The following is a 23132-nucleotide window of genomic DNA, read 5'->3' as shown; positions in this document are numbered from 1 at the left end:
ATCCTTACATGTATATTTAATAGAAAGAGAAATGTAATGAAGTAGGAAAGAAAGTGACATTCAAAATTAAAGTTGAGTTTGAAATAACTGTGAATTTCAAATTTCAAAAGATAAGGCCTTTCTGTAGCTAGTCAAATTGAAAATGGAATAGCAAATTAGTGCACAGTGCTTTGGAGACTGCTTACCTGGGCAAGGCACAGAGCAAGGCAGCTGTAGGACACTATCTTGGGGGAGCAGCTCTCCACATAATGTATTCTCTACTTGTTTGGCAGTGGGAGAAACTGAAGCATTGTGGACCACACAGGAAAGGTTTCGAACTTGAACTCCATCACCACAGTCTCCACCCTATGAAAGTTTAATTACACAATCAACATCACCACAAGCCATCAGTTTCTCTCATATTTGCGGTTCCTGCCACCTCTTGTTTGGGAAAATCCCAAAGATCTTTGCACATTTACGAAGCCTTCCTCCCCTGGGGAGCCATCTGTCAACTGCTGACACAAATCTGCACAGAGCAATGGTGCCCAGCTGGGTTGGAATGGTGGGGAAGCTGAGGTAGGAAAATGAAACTGCATGGAAATTTAAATGTAAGTACTCAGAATATAATGACTTGCATTGGAATTTTGCCAAGATTGACTAGAAATGGAAACCACACAGAATTTGTCTTGGTATTATATGTGATAAAATGGTCTTATTCCTAATCACTTCTCATGAGAACATGTACAACCACAAGATATGAATTTCTTTTTACCTTTTTTGTTTTCATTTTGGAAGGGAATTCAGTTTCTTGTACTGTGGGTTAGGCTGACATTGATAGAGCAGCAAAGTCCTTTTCTTTCTGCAGTAATACTCAGTATATAGAAATTTGTACTCTGATTTAAAAAATTTTCTCTTTTACCTACCAGACAGTTCATATGAGATAGTCCAAGTTGTAATACATCAAGGCAATCAATCAATCAATCAACAAACATTCATTAAACACTATTCACCAGTGTCTGTGCTAAGTTCTGGGTCTGACAAAATGAAGCTCTATCTTTAAGGAATTATATTCTATTTGGGAAAGAAATGTGGGAGCATGCAAAATAAAAATATCTAGTCTCTCACCTACCTCCCCATGATAATCTTGATTCACCACATTTGTTTTTGGTCTGTTCTAGCCTTTATACTTTGACCCTATAGTTACCTTGTCCACAACTGAATCCAACATATCTTGTACTTCCATTTCTCATACTCTATTACACTCAACCTGGGTTACTTCCTTTTATCATACACTTTTTTCTGCTTCTATTCCTAATCAACTGAATGCTGTCTGAGGAAATTTGAAAAAAAAAAGTGTGAGTTGGTTTTATTATAAACTCATATTACTTAATACCTTTTACTTCTTTGGGAAGTTTGATGCAATCATGAGTTCTTTTATCTCCCTATCTGAATTTCAAAACTTTTGCATTTTACTGATCATCTGCCCTTCTTCAATAATTAAAGATGAAGGGTTCCTTTTCTATGTAACATTCACTTTTGTTCCATTCATTAAAGACTTTCCCACTTTTTGAGGAGCTTGCTTGTTGGTCAGTCCATCATTCTGTTTGTCTGGGCATCTGCCTGTTCCTTTTATCTTCTCTGTGTCTTCCTATTGGTGTTTTTCTGTTTTTCTGACAGCTTTTATTCATTTTCCTCCTATGTCCTAAATCTTACAGCACTATCTTCAAAGCAAAAATGAATCTTTTATCTTTAAAAAATCATCCTGACCCTATATGTCATCAAGTTATCATTTTATAGCCCCTTATTTTCACTGCAGAGTCCTGAAAATAATCATCAACATTTAATGGTCCCACTCTCTCACCATTAATTCATTCATCAACCCTTAGTAGTTTTCTAACAATCCCACTTTTCTCCTAAATTTGATCTCCAAATTGCTAAATCCAGTTGTTTTTCCTCAGGCCCCATTATCCCAGATTTCTTTGCAGCATTTGATACTCATGATTCCTTTTTATTCTTGGGAATTCAGTTTTTTTTTTCCTTCCTCTTCCAGTTAAATTTCCTTACCTTTTCCTCCTTACCTAATGATTTCCTCTCTCTTTTGGATTTACCATTTCCTAAAAACACTAGATGGAACACTAACTTTGGGTTCAGGAAAATCTGGTTTCAAATACTATCTCTGACACATTCTAATTTCATGATTATGGATAACAAACAAGGTCTCAATGTCATAAGCAATACTCTTGAGACAGCATAGATGCTACCTATGTGCATCAATGGAAAGAGTTTCCACCCTGGAAAGTAAAATTAGGCACTACCATCACCCTTGGCAAAAATATAATATTTCTTGCTTCCACTCTTGTTTTTTTCTTTCTATATTGTCTCTGCCTTGGTGATTTTGTGATAATCCCTCAAATTTCAGTCCTTCTTCTTCTTCTTGCTACAAATATTTCCCTTAATATGTACCGGAATATCAGAACATCAAATACAAAATGGATAAAACTAAACTTTCTCCCTAAAAATATTTTTTTCTTCAAACTTTCCCATTTCTTTAAAAGGGACTAACACTTTCCTAGTCCTGCAGGCTTGAAAAATAAGAAGCTCTCATTAATTAGTCTCTACTGCATTGTTCCCTTATCTGTACTCCTTCTGTCACTTTCATCCAGGACTTCTTCCCCTGATTGTTTTGATTCTTTTATACCTGATCTCCTTATAACAAATCTCACCATTCCTCAATTTATCTTTCACACAGGTACTAAAGAAACATTCAAATGGAAAAGATCAGACACTGTAACACCTCAAAATCTTTAGTGACTTCACATTATTTGTAGAAGTTATAGAAAATGGCCTTTAAGAACCTCTACAATGGAGATCCAACTCGCCTTCCCAGTTTTATTTCATATTACTGTTCTTAGTGGAACTTATACTCTAAGCAAAATGTAGTACCGGTTCCGTATGTTGCCACTTTAGCTACCCTTCCCAAGCTTGTAACCTTGTCTTTCTTAATGCCTCCCTTTTATGTTCTCATCTTCAGAATTCAGCTCAGATATCACCTCTTCCATGAAGACTTTTCTGATCTCTGACTTAAAAGTGTTCCTTTGACCTCTCGAAGATTCAAAAGAGTTAATGGACTAGAGATGCAAAAAACATTGAAAAACAATTCCATTTGCTGATTTTTTAAAAAATTATTTATTTATTTTTGCTTTCTGCTTATACCTATTTGTGATAAAGTATGCCTTCTATTAGGATGGACTGGCATATAGTGGGGAAATATAAAAATATAAAAACAAAAGAAAAAATGACTAAGAAAGCATTTAAAATACATAGGGGATAAAAATAAGATAATTTTTTTATTACTACTTCAAATTTAAGAGACAGTCTTAAAGAATAAACCATATGCAACAGAAATATAAGATTTACTAGACCATATTTTTTTCTTCTTTGTATATTAGAAAGTTTATATTTGTTGATGATTTTTATGTTTGTAACAAAAAAGAAAATTAAATAATCTCCAAGAGTATCTTGTCTTGATCATTTTTGCTTCCATCAAACCTTATTGTCATTTATTTGAGTAAATAACAATAATAAATTCTATATAGCACTTACTATATTACCATGTATTGATAATGTAGTATATATATTATATATATACATGTGTGTATATATATATATATATATATATAGTATATTTCACAAATATCTTATTTGATCATTACAACAGTTCCTGGAAAGTAGTTGTTATTGTTTTTTCCATTACAGAGATGAGAAAACTGAAGCAAGCATAATTCTTAATCTCTGTAAACCTCTGACTTGTCCAGGGTGCCATAGTTAGTAAATGTCTGAGGTCATATTTGAATTCCAGGCCCAGTACTCTAGTCACTGTGATACCTAATTGCTTACATATCAAATTATTTCTACCTCTAACAGGATATTAGCTCCTTGAAGTTAGGTTTGCATCATTTTTCTTTGTACATTCAGTAGTTGTCACAATGCCTTACACAGAATAAACTCTTTATAAAATGTTTGTTGAATTAAAATAGACTTCATGACCACATCTTTGTATGACCAGTGTGCATGGACATCAATTTGAGCAAATTGCCTGATATCTGAAAGGGAAAAGGCTGCTATTTAAAAAAAAAAAAAAAAAAAAAAAAGGGAAATAAGAAGCCAAAACAATGAGGGAAACAAAGGGAAGTAGGGGAGTTAGGGAAATTTTCCTTTTAATAGAGACATCTGAAAGGAGAAAGTAAAGCTTTCTGAATTCCCCGCTTTCTATAGCTTCCTTCTTAAAACCAACAGCAGTCATTCAGAGGCATGAAGGGAAATGTAAGTTCTCAGTTTCTATTTTTCTAATTTCATGGGCTTCCAGGGAGATCTTCCTGGTACTGCAAAATAGTTGAAGAAAAATGCCCACATTTAGTGTTACCCACAATTTGGATGCATTTTAACTTGTTATGTTGCTAAGGTCTTAACTAATTAATAGTTACTTCATGGTAGGAAAAAAAAATATCACAAGCTTTCTTTGCTCTGAGACCCATTAAAATACCTGGATATTCATATATTTATTTTTGCATGCTTTTAATAGCAAATTACAATGTAATTCCAACAAGATTTCCAAATTGTCTCTGGGTCAGTACTTTTTGCATTTTGAAAAAAATGCAGAATCAGAATTAATTGTTAATTAATTTTAAAGTATGCTTTACTTCAAAATATGATTGGAAAGATGAATCAGCAGGAGAAAAATGGGGTGGAGGAAGGGAGAGAAATCAATGAATTCATAAAGAAGTCAGAGAGAAGCTGCAGGGGGCCCTCTGCTGATGCAGCAGAACCAGTATGCAGTGTGGTGATGTATTGCGATGTTGCCAGGCATTTATATTTCAGGCCAATAAAAAAGTAATCATTGAGGAAAATGTAGTAATCTTGCTTCATGTAATAACTTTAAAATATAACATTCATACACTTTTGGTTTCTGGCCATATACTGGGCCATGTCTGAGCTTAAAAATGTTTGTGTGTGCATATATGTATACACATACACACACATATATACACATCTCTTATTGGTAGATATATCTCTATTGATATCTACCTATAAATGTTTCTATGTATAAAGATATCTTTACTTCTCTATAAAAATACATACATATATACACACATGTACACACACATATATATTTCAATATATATACATATCCATATATAAACATGTGCACACATACTCTATAAGTAGCTGTACATTTCCTCCACAACAGGATTTTGCTTTTAATTAGATAATATTTTGATACTTCTAATGAGCCTGTAAAATCATGTGCAATTCATGTGAAAGCCAAATAAATTGAAAGCCTCAGGCCCCAGCTTACAATTAGAACCTAATGAATGGTTATTCTCTTTACTGGCAGTTGTAGTCTTTATGAAGTGTGCTGACTTGCCAGCATTTTCCCCATGCACTCAACTGCATTAAAAATATATGTTTTGCCAGGTCCCCAGTGATAACAAAATGTATTCCATCAACATGCTGCTGAAGCATTTGGGAATGTCATTGAGAAACATTTCTTGAGTCATCATTAGGTGACCTACCTCCAATTTGCAAGGGGACCAGTCCCCCATTACCCAACTGTAACAGGGCTTCACAGGACAGGTTTTCTGTTGGGTAAGCTGTGTAGGGCAGGGTCGTCCTTCTCCTTGAGCTGGCATAATGATAAACCGTGTCCGACTCATTCGACCTGAATAGGTAAGGGAGATTGGGGTTTTTCAGTAAGTGTTTTACCAGACAAGAGAACAATACAACAGAATGCCTCTGAAATGTGGATCTTCATAATGTTCAGATCTCTCTTTTCAGAGTTGTCAATTGCAATACAGTAATAACTTGGCTGCATAAGATCTAAACAAAAAATGCTAAAATATGGGCAAAGTGAATAATAATATGATCAGTACTTTACCTGTGTTATCTATATTTCTCCAAACAACAGGCGCCTGTAGAACAGTGGTTCTCAAACTTTTCTTAAGAGACTTGCTCAGAATTATATAATTTGTGAGTTTGTGAAGTGGGATTTGAACCTAGTTTTTTCTGGACTCCAAGTGCAACACTCACTCCACTATACCATTACACCTTTGGTATGAGATTTCTCCAGATATTTAGACAGGATCCTGCTATGCTACTCATAACATCCCAAAACATGGATAAAAGCTGAAAATTCATTCAGATCTCTGGGTAAGGTGATACAATTATTTGAATATCTAGAGATATCTGGCTATGGAGAAAAACTTCACAGATACATGAAAAAGAAATTGGTGGTTTTTGAGTAAATGAAACATGGGCTATTTGAATAAAGTGAAGCTGGCTGCCTTATATCCTAAGGTGCTCCATTATAATCCTTCCCTCCCAAGCTTCATACATATAATAAAATATGTATAAAAAAATAAGAAGGAACTTATTGCTGCAAACTCCAAACAGTCACTGGGTAGCAAAGAAACTTGTCTGATTATAGTATCAAAGATTTAGAGCTGGAGAAATCATCCTCCAGAAATTATCCTCTGTCTAATCCACTCATTTTATAAATTGAAGCCAAACATGTTGAAATAACTTTCTCAAGATCATGAAATTAGACTTTGAATCCATGAAATCCGACTCTTAATACAATGGTATGTTTAGCCCCTAGAAGTGCCTTCTGATAAGGCCATTATTGAAGAACATATGCCATTGTTTTGTGGTTTGTGGTGACCATCAGAACCAGATTTAGACAAGAATGTGAACTAGATTTTGTCTTTAGTGTGTTTCAAACAAAAGGGAAAGTATATGAACAAGATAATAACCATAGTGGGCAATTCATGTTTATAAAGGGAGTGAATAAATGACTCAATGATAAATGAAGCGTCTTTAAGGAGTGGGGAACCAGAATTAGAAAGACTTTTTTGGATAGACCTGCCCTTCTATTATCTCTCTTCCCTACAAACTGCACCATATTGATGGCCATGTATCTCACTTATATAATGACTGCAGTTATTAGCCGATTTTTAAAAACACAATTATCTGAATGTTTCTCTGTAATTTCATGCACAATTATGCTTTACATTGCTAATCATTATTTACAATAATCTTTCTCTGTATTTATCTCATCTGTTTAGATCCTTAATGTCCAAAATATTAAAATCATGTGTACTCTATTTATCTTTATATGAGAAATTTCAATAATCCTGTTCAATTGATTCCAGGCATTTTGCTGGGCACTGGGGATAATAAGCTGTTATTGTTTTTTTTATGACAAGTACCTGCCTTCATGGAGCTTACATTTTATCAGAGAAAAATAGCATATATACAAAAAGATAAATTCAAAAACTCCTTCAAAGTAATTGTAGTACTAGGGCAGAAAGTTAGAGAAAGTGCCTTCAGTTGCAGAGGCATCAAGAAAAAAAATCATGTTAGAGGTAGTATGGGAGCTGAGCCCTGAATGGAGTGAAAATTCCAAGAGACACAGATTAAAAGAAATAACATTACAAACATAACGATACATACAGATACAGATAGTATTGAGGCAAGAAACAAATATTATATATAAAAATATGAAGTAAGTCAATTTGACTAGAACATAAATGTTTTGGAATCAGGTTGTGAAAGGCATATTTTTGAGGGAGCTTCTCTGAAACTTCTTGAATAGGGAAGTGACATGGTCAAATCTATGTCTTAGCAATTTGTCTGGCAGTTTTATGGGAAATGGTTTAGAGAACTAAAGCACTTTGTAGGAAAAGCTTAAAACATAGTTCACATATACAATGATGTAAACAGATATTCTAGGGACAAAGGTGGGATGTGAGAATTATGTTGCTCTTGGAAGCACCCATATATTTAATGCAAACATAAATATATAATACAAACTTAAAGCTCATAGTTTATGGAGCAACAAATAAAAGATATGTAAACAGTCTCACCTGAGGGTCATACTCTATTTGAGGTTAGAGGAACCCTGGTCCAAAGGTCTCCTTGATCCCACCCTTTGTTCCATTTATTCTTTATCTTATTATCTTTGATCTAACTATAGCAGCTGCTGATGAAAACAACTTCATCTAAGAAATGAGAAAGTCACAGGGGTGCTCATGCATTTTCCCTTCAATTATTGCCATGCCTCTGTCACTAAGCCAAACCCTAAATAAGGAATAGAGAAAGTGCCTGTTTTTAAGGAGACAAGAAGCAAGACAACATGAAACTTTCCTGTTCTACCAGCAGCAAGGGCTGGGGGGAAAAAGATAAGCTGTATTGTACAATTAGTTTTCTATAAAAGGCTATGTTTGTAATGGTTGTTGGGGGTTAGAGGGAGTGGATTTTCTTGAGATACTAACCATTTTCACATAACTACTAGAACATGCCCATCCACCAGAATTATAATTAGGCTTTTTCCAGATGTTGAAGTTTAGAATTCCCTTATAACATTTATTTTCCCTCAGGATGTAGAAGCAATAGAGTTTAGTACCTGATTTGCAAAAATAATCTTTAAAATAGGAAGCTACTTTCCCCTTTGCGACACTTGCCTCAGACAGGGAAATCCTTAGTTACATATTTGTCCACCACACCTGGGAGCACTCTTAGCTAGAGTAGATAAGGATAAGCGTTAGGCACTGTTGTTGATTAATTTTAGTCCCACACTATTCTCTGTAACCTCATTTAGAGTTTTCTTTGCAGAGACACTAGACTGCTTTGCCATTTCCTTCTCCAGATGAAGAAGTGAGCCAAACAGAGTTAAATAACTTGCTTGGGTACCATGGCTACTAAGTATCTGAAACCACATTTGAATTCAGGTCTTACTGATGCTAGGAATGGTGCTTTATTTTCTTTGCCACTTTGCTGCTTGGGATTCAGGCACAACAAACAAAACTAAGGTTATAAGTAGGTGGAATCTGGAAGAGCTCCAGTCAGGTCAATCCAAAATATCTATTCTATTCTGACATAATGTCTGAAATGGCTTAAGGTCTCTGCTAAAATGTTAACTTTATCTGGGAAGGTATCTCATTAACTATTAACAGTTATTAATCTTTTAGTTTTAATTTTTCCACCACAATACAAAACAATAAACCCCTTCATTGGAGGGAATAAAGAAACATGTACATTATGAAATCTTCAGCATAAAATCACTTTGTATATTGGGTGCTGATAGTCAAGTGTAAGCTTTAAGAGTTCTGAAAAGAGATATTAGAAGGGAGACATATATGTTAACATGACACATTCTGCTTTTTTCAAATACTTTGCCTATTGATGGCCCTAACAATAGCATTGCATAGAGAAAGAATGTATAAATATGAGTCATGTGTTAAATGTAACAATAATAAATATCTTTAGAATTAAATTCTTTCAGTGTGATTTATATGTTTCTCCCATTCCCAATAGAAACACCATTATTATTCTTAAATAAAAAGGAACTTGTGTTTATGCTCTTATGAGCCACTTGGCCCCAGAACTGCAAGTGAGGATATGACTAGGGATGGAGCTAATAAAGAAGAGCCTTTCCTTTGAACTTTCCATCCTTTTCTTGCATAGGGTTGAACTATTTCTAAATAAATAGATAAATAAATATGTATACATGTACATATTCACACAAAATATATCAGTAAAGGAATATAGATTTTGCTTTATAGAGATGGGAAAGCAATAACAGATTATAAGAAGAAGGGGAAAACAATATCTATTTTACATTTGCTTTCCCAGTTAAGAAAATCAGATTCAGATAGGGATGGAACATTAATGTTAAGTGAGAAATGAAAGCCAACAAAATTGAGATGTTAAGAGAGTATCCAGTTACACTCGATTTATCAGATATGGATGAAATGTATCCTAGTTTATGGAAAGAATTTATAGATGTGATTACTGAACCTTAAAGAATGGCAGAGAATGAGTAAGATTTTACTAAAAGCAAATTTATTAATGTTTTTCTGATTGTCAAAAAAGTCATCCTTAGAGGAGAGATTCTTCAAACTATAAGCTTGTGAGCTTGACTTTGAGGATTAGTAAAATTCTAGTATATATTATGATCAGCATCATGTGAAGAGAGATGTAATTACTAAGAAGTAATATGAACTCCAAATACTGTCATTCCAATAATTTTATTTCAATTTCTTTGCACAATTGCTTTCTTATTAAATTAGGGGAATGCCATAGAAATAGTATATTTCAGTTTTGACAAAGTATTTGACAGTTTCAGATGATGGTCTTATGGATAGAGATGGACTGACTAATAGTGTATATAGTTAGGAGAATTCACATGATCCAGTGGGCAGAAATCAGGAAGCTAGGGATTCCAATTTTGCCTTAGACCTGACCCATTCAAGTGATTTAATTCTGATCAAGTGACTTGACTTCTCTAAGTTTCTGGTTCCTGATCTTATCATCATTTAACAGTGTCTGTTAAATGAGATCATTAATAGTCCCTATTATTGTAAAGATCAAAAGGGATGGTTTATTTTAAGTGTTTAATAAGTCTTGCAGTGTCATACAAATGTAAGGTCTTATTTGTATTATAATTAAAGAGTATTAATAATGGCTCACTATCAATCTGGAGGGATGCTTCTAGTGTTACATTACAGAGTTTTGTCTTTGACCTTAGTCTGCTACATATTTTTACAAGTCATTTGGCTAAAGGCATGGCTGTCATGTCTATCATATTTGCAGAAGATATAAAACTGGAAGTGTCATATTGAACAATAGAATCAAGATTAATGTGATTTCTGTAAGGAAAATGATGTTACTGAAGCAAAACTTGGTACTTAAGATGCAATATTTACATTTATGTTAAAAAAATAAATAGCATATGTATAGAATGAGGGATGAGTAGCTACAAAGACATTCAGAAGGTAAAAAACTAGGACTTTGGAATGCATGCTCAATATAAGGTAATACTCTGATAAGATAGTTTAAAAGAAAAGCTAGTTTGCTTTCAGGCTATTTTCAAAGAAATATGTTTTGAATGAGAGTAGCGACTGGTTTGCTATAGGTTCCCTTGGTCAGATCATATTTAGAGCATTATTGAAAATTATGTGTGCTACATTTTAGAAAGAACAAACTTGTATCCTTCCAAAAAAGGGGAACCAAAATGATAAAGACATTCAGAATCATGACATGAGAGAACTGATTGAATGAAATCCTCAAGTTTAGATATGAGAACAGAACAGTTAGGGAGGGGATAGAGATCTTAATAATATTTTAATATTTGAAAACCTACTATTTGAAAAAAGAGAAGAAATTTGGTTTTCTTAGCATATTGAGAAAAGGGAGAGAATTGGGATTAATCACTAGAAAAAGATTTCAATTCAACATAAGACAAACCTTGACAATAAGAATTGTACTTTTTAAAATGAGAAATAGTGACTCTTGTGAGAAGAGCCTGGATAACTACTTCTATGGGATATTGCATTTAGCATTCATGATTAGGCAATGATTTGGAACATTTATACTATACCTGCACTATACTTGAACTACTTTGTAGTGCTTAGTGTTCATTTTTCCTAGGCAGATATTGGGTGTACTAATCTTAGCAACTAAGGTAATTTTCCTGAAATATGATTGAACAAAGGTTAAGTTAGGCCAGGAGAATCATTTATGTGTTGCTCTCTCATTTTCTCTCTCCCTCTCTTCTCTGAATTGTGACACATAGCATTTCTTGGAGGAGGAAAACTCAGTTTTTTCCACATATATAAAAATAAGTTCCAGGAAATGATCTAAAAGTAATCAGTATCAAGTCTGTTTAACTTTGCACAGATTTTTAATAAAATAGTGACTTTTTTGTTGTTCTCTTTTTATTCTTTTCATTTGATTCTTAAATTGCCAAAGAGGCATTCTTACATTAGTGACAGTCAAATATCTTGAATATCAGAGTAGATCATAAAATCATACATTTAGAACTGAAGTCTAATAAAAGGATATATGTCTTAATCACACTAGTATACTAACTATTCTTTTTAGTTACAAAATCTTGTATATTATATTCTAAGATGTCACTCATTATATACTGCCTAGTTTGCCACTTTGCAACTTAGACCTATGACTTCTAGTCTTACATTCTGGGAAATACAGCAAATTAAAGCTGAATGATTCTGATCATTCCTGGATCTTAATCTAATAGTTTGCCAAAATATCTGACCAGTTGTTGCAATGCTTGACCAAAAGTTCCACCTAACTATCTAACTTCTAACAGATAAAAGATAAAGTAAGACTGGAATGTTTCTGGTTTGCTCTTGAAATTAAAAAGTAGTTATAAAGTATTGTCTTCTTAGGCAAATATAAATCATTCTCTTCTTATGAGGGGAAATTGCCTGCTACATTATCACTGTTATCATTGGCTAGAAGGAACCACCTGGGACACCCTGAAAAAAGGTTGCATTTTATATTATGTATAATATTACCATACAACTTTAAAAGTTGAATTCAAATAATAAAGCAAGGCAAAAACCATGATTTGGAATGAATAACATTCTTAGAATGTTATCGGTTAAATAATAATTATGAATTATTCATGTTATGCTAAATTTAGGGAGTTCTCCATTCCACTGAACTGATGAAAATTCAACAGACAAAGAACACGACTAATCCAAATATTAAGCTCTTCTGTTACATGCTTTGATCTTTGAAATCCATCTAAGAAGATCCCTTAGTGGGAGCTTAGAATCAGTTCTCTTTCTAACCTGAAATAAATTGGATTCTAACAGTTTTGACCTTGAAATCTTTAAGACAATTAGAAAGTATGTGCTAGGCATTAGGTTTATATTAGCAATGCAGTCAAGAAAAAATGCCTGGGAAAAAAACATAGGTAGCCTACTTCATTTTTTTTTTTTTTTTTTTTTTTTTTGCTAGATCGGTGGAGTTTTGTTGGTTTGAAGTGAAACTTTAAAACTTGGGGAAAGTTATCTGGCATCTGACATGTTAGGGTTTGCCTACCTGCTTATTGATTTCATAAATAAAAGCGACTTTGTATTTTCATTGTGGATAAAGAAGTCAGTTGATATTCCCTGCTGTCAAGGGGTGACTCCTTTTTAATTGGCTAGACTATCTCTCCTAATTTATTGTGACAAAGTACATGGCATGTTCTTGTCTTTTCCCCAGCCCAATGGGCTCAGATGAAAAGATAGTAGACATTGTCTTATAAGTCTTTTGTAGTAGTTTTCTTCCCACAATTGTGAAGTTACTCTCTATTTTAAGAAACAAAGGTTAATCTGAATGGTATACATTTTCTTACTGTTGTTTATGTTGTTTTGTTTTCTGGGCCTATTTGTGGGTGATTATTTAGACACAATTTAAATAAGCTATTCTCTTCATTTTAGAAACATCACTAAATTATGTTATACCATAAGGGTAAAACTTGAAATCTTAATCATGGGGAAAATGAGGGAGATAATTGATTAGGACCCCTGAAGATTTAGGAGAGTCAGGGACAAATGCTACTTGGGAAGGGGGATGAGTAAGGACAATATATTCAAATTGCTCATTGGTGCTTACCACAAAGAAGGCATCTTATAAATGTCATTTTGAATAGACATGTATTTTTTAATACACTGATTTAGAAAATCCCCTGGCACACAGCTGTGCCATTATTCTTCAAACTTGAGTTCCATGGACAGAACAGTTATAGTGCACTTGATTGCCCATGTTTGTTACAGATATACAATATTGACTTAGTAGTGCCTCAGGGATCTATGTTTGGCTCTATACTGTCTAACACATTTATCAAATGACTTGGCTAAAGATATAAAGGATATACTATAAAACTTGTGAATGAAGCAAAACTGAAGTTGATATGTAACATCATAAACAACAATAAGAGAGTGCAAAAAGATTGTAACAAGTTAATCTACTGAGCAACAAGAAAGGTAAAGGCTTTAAGTTCATGGCATATAAGGAGTGAATAAAGAACTCAACCTGAAGAAGACTCACGGTAGAGGAGATATATATATTCAAGCATTTGACGGGCTGTCATATGGGAAAAGGATGAGGTTTGTCTTCCAAAGGGAAGATATGGCAACAATTGGCTGAAGTAGCAAAAAAAGGCATATTTAGGCATATGGGGGGGCTCGATATCAGGAAAGAGTTTCTCACTATTGGGTCTATTATACAGTGGTAGAATAGATTATTTTAAGAAATACCCCTTCCCATTTTAAATATCCTAATCTGCACTCAAGTTTTACTAATTCAAATTTCCCAAGATTATGTAGTGAAGAAAATATCACCATTATAGGCTATATTTAAAACATTAACATATAGACTATATTAAAATATTGATTGTTTTTACACAAAGGCATTAACAGTACTAATGACTAATAAAGAGTTGTGAAGTAAAGGTCTTTACTTATTCTACTTTAATACTCATATGCTATTTTACATCCCATTTTTTTATGTAAGTCCTTTCTTCATCCTTCTAGTTGTAAGTGCTCCAACACACCAAAAAATTCTATCTACTCTGTAGGTACCCTCACTTTTATTTATCTATTTTTTGGTTTCCAGTAAAAGGTAAGGTTACTTAGAGCAATGACTTTTAAAAATTTCTGTGCACTCCACATATTTAATCTAGTGACTTACTTATTTGAAGTGCTTCATAAATGTTTACTGAATTAAACTGACAGAACAGTTTTACACAACATAAATGTACACTAAAAATTGGTACAGTTTATATGCAAATAAATAGAATTAGAATGCTTTGGGACATTTTATAAACCAAATAGGCTAAATTTGTCATCACCCATGTCTTACACTGTCACTTTGTTTACTAAATCTATTTTTTATACAAAACACCGAATGCAAAAATAAGGTTCAACCAGTCTACCAAAGATCTAGAGTCATTGACTGAGTTAAAAGGAACCGAAAAAGTCATTGTGCCCAATTCTTTCATTTTACAGATGCAGAAACTCAGCCTTCCCTGGAAGGATAAGTGATACCCAAAATCAATGGCAGACATTTTAAGTCATCTAACTACAACTTCAATTCTCTTTTCAATGCACAAAAAGTGTATTTCTATGTCTTTTTGGTGACTACCAAGTTTGTAATGTCTCCTTTTCACCTACCTACTTCTTAGAAACTGGCTTCTTTCAAGACTCATCTCAAAATTCAGTTTTTGCAGAAGGCTTTCTCCATGCTGTAAGCTGAGAGGGCCTTTCCATCTATAGTTATTTTGCATATCACTTTGTATGTCTTTTATATAACTACTTACATATAAGTCCATAAAGACAAGAGTTTGAGTTTTTTCCCTTTTTTCTTTGTAATCCCATAGAGTAGTATAGTGCCTAGAAAATAGTAAGAGTTTAATAAATGCTTATTTATAAACGATTCATTGGGGCAGCTAAATGATACAGTGGATATAATGCTATATCTGGCATCTGGAATATTCATTTTCCTTAGATCAGATCCAGAGAAGTCACTTAATCCTGTTTGCCTCAGTTTCCTTAGCTATAAAATGAGCTGGCAAAAGAAATAGCAAACCACTCCAATATCTTTGCCAAGAAAGCCCAATTGGGATCATGAAATTATACATAACTGAAAATGACCAAACAACAACCTGATGAATTAATTTAATTAGAAAACAATATTTATTAATTACTTTCCAGATAGTAGAAAAAGAAGATTTTTTTTTTAAATGACATTATCCCATCTTCAAGGTGATTATATTCTTTTGGGGCTGGACTAGAGAAAATGACATGTGTGCTGATAAATAAAATGTAAGATAGAATTTGATAAGGAAAAGAAGAGATCCAGATAAAGTCCCCTAAGAAAATAAGACCACTTTCAGCTTAGTGTGTCTATATTGACAGTAGATAAGGCTGGCAAACAGAGATAATCTGTAGTCTTTTCTTTTTGAAAGGCCAATTGTTTATAGTACTAAAAATCCCTTAGCTTGCTGTGTCCTTCTGTCATGGATTGGAAGTGTGATATAAATAGGAATATTGGGCCCTTGGGTAAAAGATTCTGCTGAACCTTTGATAATAGCAGGATACACGGGTCTTTAAATTCTTTGTAACATATAAGAGCACTTAGGTGATAATGCAGAGAGTAAAGAAAGGGTGCAGATAGAAGTTGTCTCCCTTGCTCTGACACCAGCATAGTCAGTCTTATTGTTTGGATTTCCACATGCTATCCAGATACCCTACACTAATGAATCCCATCAAGACACCTGGAAGCAAGTAATCTAAACGAATGAAACATGGAAACCAAAGTCTTTAAAAATTAAACAATAAACTAGAGGATTTTTTAACAGCAAAAATTCTAGGAATGTAGCCTTTCACTTTGACTTACACTTTGATTTGTTGGGATTCTTTTCATCATCTAGGCTTTCTTTTAAATGATAAACTACAAGAGTTCAAAGGTTTCTCTTTACACTTTCCCCAGTGTCTAGTACTTTCCTCTACTCTGCTAGTTGTTTGTGCTTAATGTTTGTTGATTTAAATTGAAGCCCATGTTATTAGAGCTATAAGGATAAGGCCAATGCTTGAGTGTGCTAATTTTGGGGTTTTCAAAGAGTGGTGGACTATTTAGTAAATATTTATCATATTTGCTTATAAAGAAGACATTCAATAGATCCTTAGGATGTTTAGGCAATGACTGGGAGTGAAACATAAATACCTCTATGGCCACAGGTCTGTGAGCACTCAGTCCAAGTGGTCCATTCTGAGAGCTGGCAGTTCACTGTACATTCCACTAGACATCGGAGGCTCATTTTCACAGGTCTTTCCAAGTTTTGCTGCAAAGAAAAATGAAAGAAACACATTACCAGTTATTTTGTCAGTGACCTATTTCCACATTGGATAATTGATGCTCTTTGATATTATTATAAGATTGAACATTTACTAGCCAACCAGCATGCTAGGAACACATAAAACCTAGGGCAGGATAAATTATTATGTACAGTAAGAGATTTGACCAGTAAGAAAAAGGTTTTTCAAAAATTATCCATTGATTCTTCAGTTAAAGAAAAACTACAAAGACAAAAGAAAAAAGGGTAGGTTAAGAAAGAACAGGATTTAAAGGTGAACATAAGAAATAGTGATATAAAATTAAATGGAGAAGAATAAATAATCTATGTGGTCATGATCACATGGGCCTCAATTTACTTATTAATAAAAGGAAAGGTTAGATTTGATGATTTCTTAGGTCCCTTCCAGCTCGACATCTCTTATCCTATAATCCTATGACACAAAAAATATCCCCTGCAGAGTTATAGAAGTCAGTTGTATATACATACAGCACTTAGAAATGCTTTGATGATAGATTTCAATATTTGAGCTGGTGAAACTAAAAGGATGAAAGGAAATTATTACATGTGGCCTATAAGATTGTCAGCCGTGGAGGCAGCTATGTGATCTGGGAGATTCCTCAACTAGTGAGATGCGTAGAGGAAAACAACCTGAGCCTCTGGCTGGGATGGTAAAACAAAGATGAAGGTAATTCAAAGATTAAAAAAAAATCACAAAATGCCTAGAGAATGGCTTAATGAAGTATATGAAAAGCAACTTTTTTCGTTGCTCTGGAAAGCATTGGCTTCCTCTTACGCATATAATCTCATCAAAAGGATCATGGAAAATTATTCATTAATATGAAATTCATAAGATATAGGTTTGTATCATCTGTGAATGGAGCATCCAGATTAAATGGTCACACCTGCTATAATGGAAAAGGGGGGAAAGGTCTTAAAGGTAGGGTTGATGAACAAAGTAGATGTCACTCAATTTATTGCTTGAAAATTCTCTCTACCAATACAGATGGATAATTATGCAGTGACCTGTGATCTTAAAGACTTGTCTGGGATAACAAAGATTTTAAAAGCCTTTCCCAGAATCTTAATTCCTATATGTGCCTAAAATAAGACTTGAACCCAGGACTGCTTGAGTATGAAGTCTGTTCTCAATCCTGTTCTACCTCTTATTTGAATATTATTAGCATTCAGTAAGTTTTTTAGGTTGATCAAGTCGTGAATTAACAACAACAAAAAATACCCCACAAATAGATCTATGTTAAAGTTAGGTTTCTAGCCGACAAGAAAATTGCAAATAATTATAGAAGTAGAATTGAGAGGAGGTTTATCTTTCCCTACTATAACCTGTTTATCACATGATATTAGGCCCTTTTAGAGAACCCTCATAAAGAATATTAACATTTAAAAGATAATCTTAGTCCAGTAGAAAATTCCTTCTATAGGCTATGTTTTTCATTTGAAAGCACTCTGTGTATTCATTCATTTTGGCAGAAGATGGGAGGAGGTTTCTACACTCTGTGTTTGTGTGCATGTTTATGTGCATATATCTGTACATATTGTATCATGTGTATGTTTCTATGTGCAATCCTACTTACCAATAAGGGGATTACACATAGAATCATGGCATTTTAGCCAGGAGGAAACTTAGTAATGTAATAGTAGGTCTAACGCATGTCCAAAGGGGAATTCCTAAATAATATATCTGACAAGTGGTATATCCCTTCTTTCACTGAAGATTTTTAATAGGAAACCAGTACTCCTTGAAGTTTCCATTCCAGTTCTAGACCTTTCTAATTGTTATGTTTGTTTAGTTTTCCTGACAAGCCTAAATTTGCTGCTTCACAGCTTCCATAGCTGTTCTTCATACTGTTCTCTCAGGTCAGAGTATAAGACTATTCTTTCTTTCAGATGGAAGTTCTTTTTGAAGGTACATATTATGTTCCTCCATTGACTCTTCTGCTCTTCATGTCAAACACTCCATTTCCTCCAATCACCAGAATTTGATCTGTTATAACCAGAAGTGATTCAAATATTTCTATTTATTTGATATGGACTGGTCGACCTAAATATCTATTTAGAATATTAAAGTTATTAAAAGAAACACAGCTTGCTACCCTTACAGATATGTATTAAGATTCTCACAATGCTTCTCAAAATTCTTTTTTATTTCTTCTCCTATATTTTCCACTTCTAATCAGAAAAGCTGAGATTTATTCCATTATAATGATACTTTCATTAGCCTTCTTCTTCTGCTTCCAATCTTTCTGTCAATCTAGTTCTCACCCTTTCACTTATTTTCATTGTATTTCTATCTGTTGGCTAATTTCCTGTTGCCTACAAATATGCCCATATCTTTTCTGTAGTGGAAAAAATAACTCACTTGATTCTTCTATCCAATACTAACTGTTATCTTATATATCTTCTTCCCTTTGTAACTAAAACCCTTGAAGAGCTGTCTGCAATAGGTGCCTCAATTTTCTTTTCTTTCACTTTCTTTTCAGTCCCTTGGACAGTGGCTTTATATTAGCTCAGCCTACCCATGAGCAATGGATATTTTTATAATTGTTTAGTTCTGACTTTATTTGTGTGAGGAGTGTTTTGTAATTGTGCTGATTTAGTTCCTGGATTAGTCTCAACAAGTAGATGTTCAAATATTTTATTTTATCTACAATTATTATAAATGGAATTTCTGTTTCTATAGTTTGCTGCTGGGCTTTGTCAGTAATATATACATATGCTGATGATTTGTGTGGGTTTATTTTATATCCTCCAACTTTGCCACAGCTGTTAATTGTTTCAAGTAGGTTTGGGGATGATTTTTTAGAATTATTTAAAGGCTTTTTAAAGCTAGCCCACTCCTACATTTCCAGTCTTCTTATAGCTTATTTCTCCACATTTTTCTTTGATACATCTTCCATTAGCAAGATGCTTCATCTCTTGGCTCTGAGTATTTTTTCTGATTGTCTCATATTCTTGAAACACTCTTGCTCTGACTACTGACCTATATGGCTTTTTAAAATTTCTAATTAAAATATCCCTATCTATAGTAAGCCTTATCCTCAACCACTCTTAATTCTATCACCTTTTTTCTGTTAATTATTGCCTATTTCCCTTTCATATAGCTTGCTATGTACATATTTGTTTGCATGTTGTCTGCCCCACTAGATTGTAAGCTCCTTGTGGGAAGAGATTCTTTTGCCTCTTTTTTTTATCCTCAGCACTTAGTACAGGAACTAGTATTTAATAGGTGTTTTATAAATTTTTTATTGATATCCATATATCTCTCAGATGAGATGAGATGATCTGAAACTGCATGAAATTGCTTCTGTTTCAATAATGATGACGATCAATTAGAGATACATTCTATTCCACTGACTTATTATAGCTCTCTTCCCCTTCATACTCTAACATCTAGAAAAGGTATTCTATACCTCATTAACTTCATTTTCCTATCAGCCACTCACTGCTTATTTTTTTATACTCCATATTCTTCCTTTATTGGCCTGCTCAAAGTGGGGCTCTCTCCAATGTAACCAATGACCTCTGAAGAAAAGTTTTACTAATGTCTTTTATTTTTATATCGCAGACAATTCTAACTATAATGTCTTCTTACATCTTATATAAGCACACTCTCTGGATCCAATGACACTGGCCTCTGGTTTACCTTTAAAATCTGAAATGTTCTCTGTTCTCATCTTCTCCTCTTGCTTTGCCTGTCTTCCTTCAAGTTCTGTGCAAAATTTCACCTCCTATTGAAAACTTTCCCCAATCTGTCTTAATTCTAGTACCATCCCTCCATTAATTATTTCCTATGTATGCTGTACATAACCTGTTTGTATATATGTTTGCTTGTTGTCTCCTCCACTGACCTTGGGTTCCTTGAGCATTGGAGTCTTTTGGTTTTCTTTGTATCTGCAGTACATAGCTCAATTATTTTTAGCACATAGTAGGTACTTAATACTGCTTATTGACTGACATATAATCTCTCACATACAATCAATCAAAAAACAATTACTAAGAAACTACTTTGTGTCAGGCACTGTGCTATGTCCTGGGGATAAAAAGAAGGCAAAAATGACCCCATCTGCATGGAAAGTGCATTTTAATTGGGAAGATAAATGGAAAAAAATAGATGTATACATGATATAGATACAGAGATGGGAGGTAACCTTAGAAGGAAATTTTGAAAGACTTCTTTCAAAAAGTAGCATGTGAGTTGTCTTGAAAAAATACAATAAGAAAAGTATTCTAAGAATAAGAAATGAGAAGGAAAAGTCTTACAGTCACGGAAAATAAGAACTAGTGCAAAGACACAGATGAGAGATAGATTGCCATTTGTGAAGAACATTAGATGGAATATTACACTGAATCAAAGGGTACACAGACTCTATCCTCATAAATGACCTCTCTGCAGCCTTTGGTATTGTTAATCACCCTCTTCTTGATACTTTTTTCTCTCTAGGTTTTTGTGATACTACCCCTTTTCCTAATCCTCTTCTGTTCTAGTGCCTTTCCTTTGTTGATTATTTCCAATTTATCCTCTACATGTTGTCTTTCCCCATTAGACTATGAACTTCTTAGAACCAGTCCTATCTTTTGCCTTTTATATCCAAATGCTTAGCATGTGATTACTAAGTATATTGACTAATTGAGCATTGGTAAGGTAAGAAGATGAGTTGTAAAGAGAAAAACTAACAAATATAGTAATTATGTCTTAAGGAGTTTCTGATATTTAACATCCATACATACAACCTATTTTGGAATGAGGGGAGATGTAGATCTTCATCTCCTTTACAGGGCCAAGAACTAATGATTTTTTGATGACTAAATTCATTTGCTCACAACTATTAAGTTCAAAAGATCATTATGGATTCACAGGGAGCAAGCATGCTGATCAATTTAGGTTTTTTTAAAAAATATATGTTTATGGAATATAAAAATAATAACAAATATCAGAAGATGAGAAGAAAATGCTTAGGAAAACAAAAAATATTTTAGATCTGGTCTTGATCTTACTCATACATAATTTCTGTAAAATATTGGCTGGTGAGCTTAAATTTTATTCCTAAAAGATCTCAGATTCTTTTTTCTTAAGGGGCAATTTCTGAATATATATATAAAGTATACCAGTTATTGTTAGCAGCTAGCATGGTTTTATCAAGTAAAGGTCATACCTGACTTTTTAAAACATGATTAAAAAAACAAACTCATGAGAGAAATTAAACTTTAGCAAAGCACATTGAATAGTTTCTTTGTGGAAAATATGAGAAAAATGTTAGTTGATTCAGAAATAGTTGAACAATTGAATCCCAGAGGGAAATTAATGGATTTATGTCACTTGGACAAAAGTAAACCATGGAACTATCCTTGCCAGTATGATGTCTAATATTTCAATTGTATTAATGACTAGTTAAAGAATAGATAAAATGTTTATCAAAGTTGAGAAGGATAACAAAACAGTCAGATATGGATGTGTTTCTTTTTAACAGCAAGGTGATTCAAGCCAGTTCCAATGGCTTGGAAATCCAACGGATTTGTGATGAGGGAGTCATCTGCAGATAGAGAGGACTGTGGGGACTGAATGTGAATCACAAAATAATATTTTCACTTTTGTTGTTGTTTGCTTGCGTTTTGTTTTCTTTCTCACTTTTTTTTCATTTTTGATCTGACTTTTCTTGTGTCGCATGATAATTGTGGAAATATATATAGAAAATTTACACATATTTAACATATATTGGATTACTTGATGTCTAGGGAAGAGAATTTAGGAAGGGAAGGAAAAATTTTGGAATGCAAATTTTGCAAGGGTGAATGCAGAAAATTATCTATGCATATGTTTTGAAAAGCTTAAAAACCCCAAAATAATCAATTAGCAAAGTCAGAATCTAAATATCTATATCTACTCCATCTAAAATATTTATCTGTTGAGATACATCTATATAGATGTTATATCTATCTATCTATATATCACAATAGGCTAGAATAATGGACTAAATCAAAACAAATGCTAAATCTTTAATATGGGTTCACAATCATCTTCATAAATGTAGGATGGAGATATTTGATTAGACAATAGTTTGTGTTAGAATTATGTGGGGATATTTAACATACTACAACTCAATATGAGTCAACAGTGTGAATGGTTTTCAGAAAACTTATTGCAAGCTTAGGATACATTGAGAGGAAATATAGCTACAAGAGAGATGACCACACCTTGTAGTTTGGCCTGATCATATCTAGTGTTAGGTTTAGTTTGGTGTACCCCATTTTAAGCATTGTTAATGTGACACGTACCTCAAGAAGGTAACTAGGAGAGAGCCTGGGGCCCTTAACAGAAGGGAATTGTTTGAGTGAACTAAGGATACTTAACCTAAAAAAGAGAAGACTAATTTGGCCATAAGAGCTGACTTCAAACCCATAAAAGGGTATCATGAAGAAGGAC

The 23132-nt window shown here is 33.6% G+C and overlaps 1 protein-coding gene across 1 annotated transcript in view; it reads right to left on the bottom strand.

Moving 5' to 3' along the window:
- The window catches only part of LOC100914192 (thrombospondin type-1 domain-containing protein 7B), a 141158-nt gene that overhangs the window by 28424 nt on the left and 89602 nt on the right, over positions 1 to 23132 (bottom strand). The window contains exons 7-9 of the mRNA XM_031961297.1: positions 16561 to 16678; positions 5553 to 5698; positions 186 to 345 (exon numbers count right to left, since the gene is read on the bottom strand). Of these exons, the coding sequence (XP_031817157.1) occupies positions 186 to 345; positions 5553 to 5698; positions 16561 to 16678 (424 nt within the window). The remainder of the gene's footprint in view (positions 1 to 185; positions 346 to 5552; positions 5699 to 16560; positions 16679 to 23132) is intronic.

Source organism: Sarcophilus harrisii, chromosome 3 (genome assembly GCF_902635505.1).
Source record: "Sarcophilus harrisii chromosome 3, mSarHar1.11, whole genome shotgun sequence".
NCBI classification, from domain to species: Eukaryota; Metazoa; Chordata; class Mammalia; order Dasyuromorphia; family Dasyuridae; genus Sarcophilus; species Sarcophilus harrisii.
The sequence above is the reverse complement of the archived record's forward strand: the minus strand, read 5'-3'. Positions and strand labels throughout refer to the sequence as shown.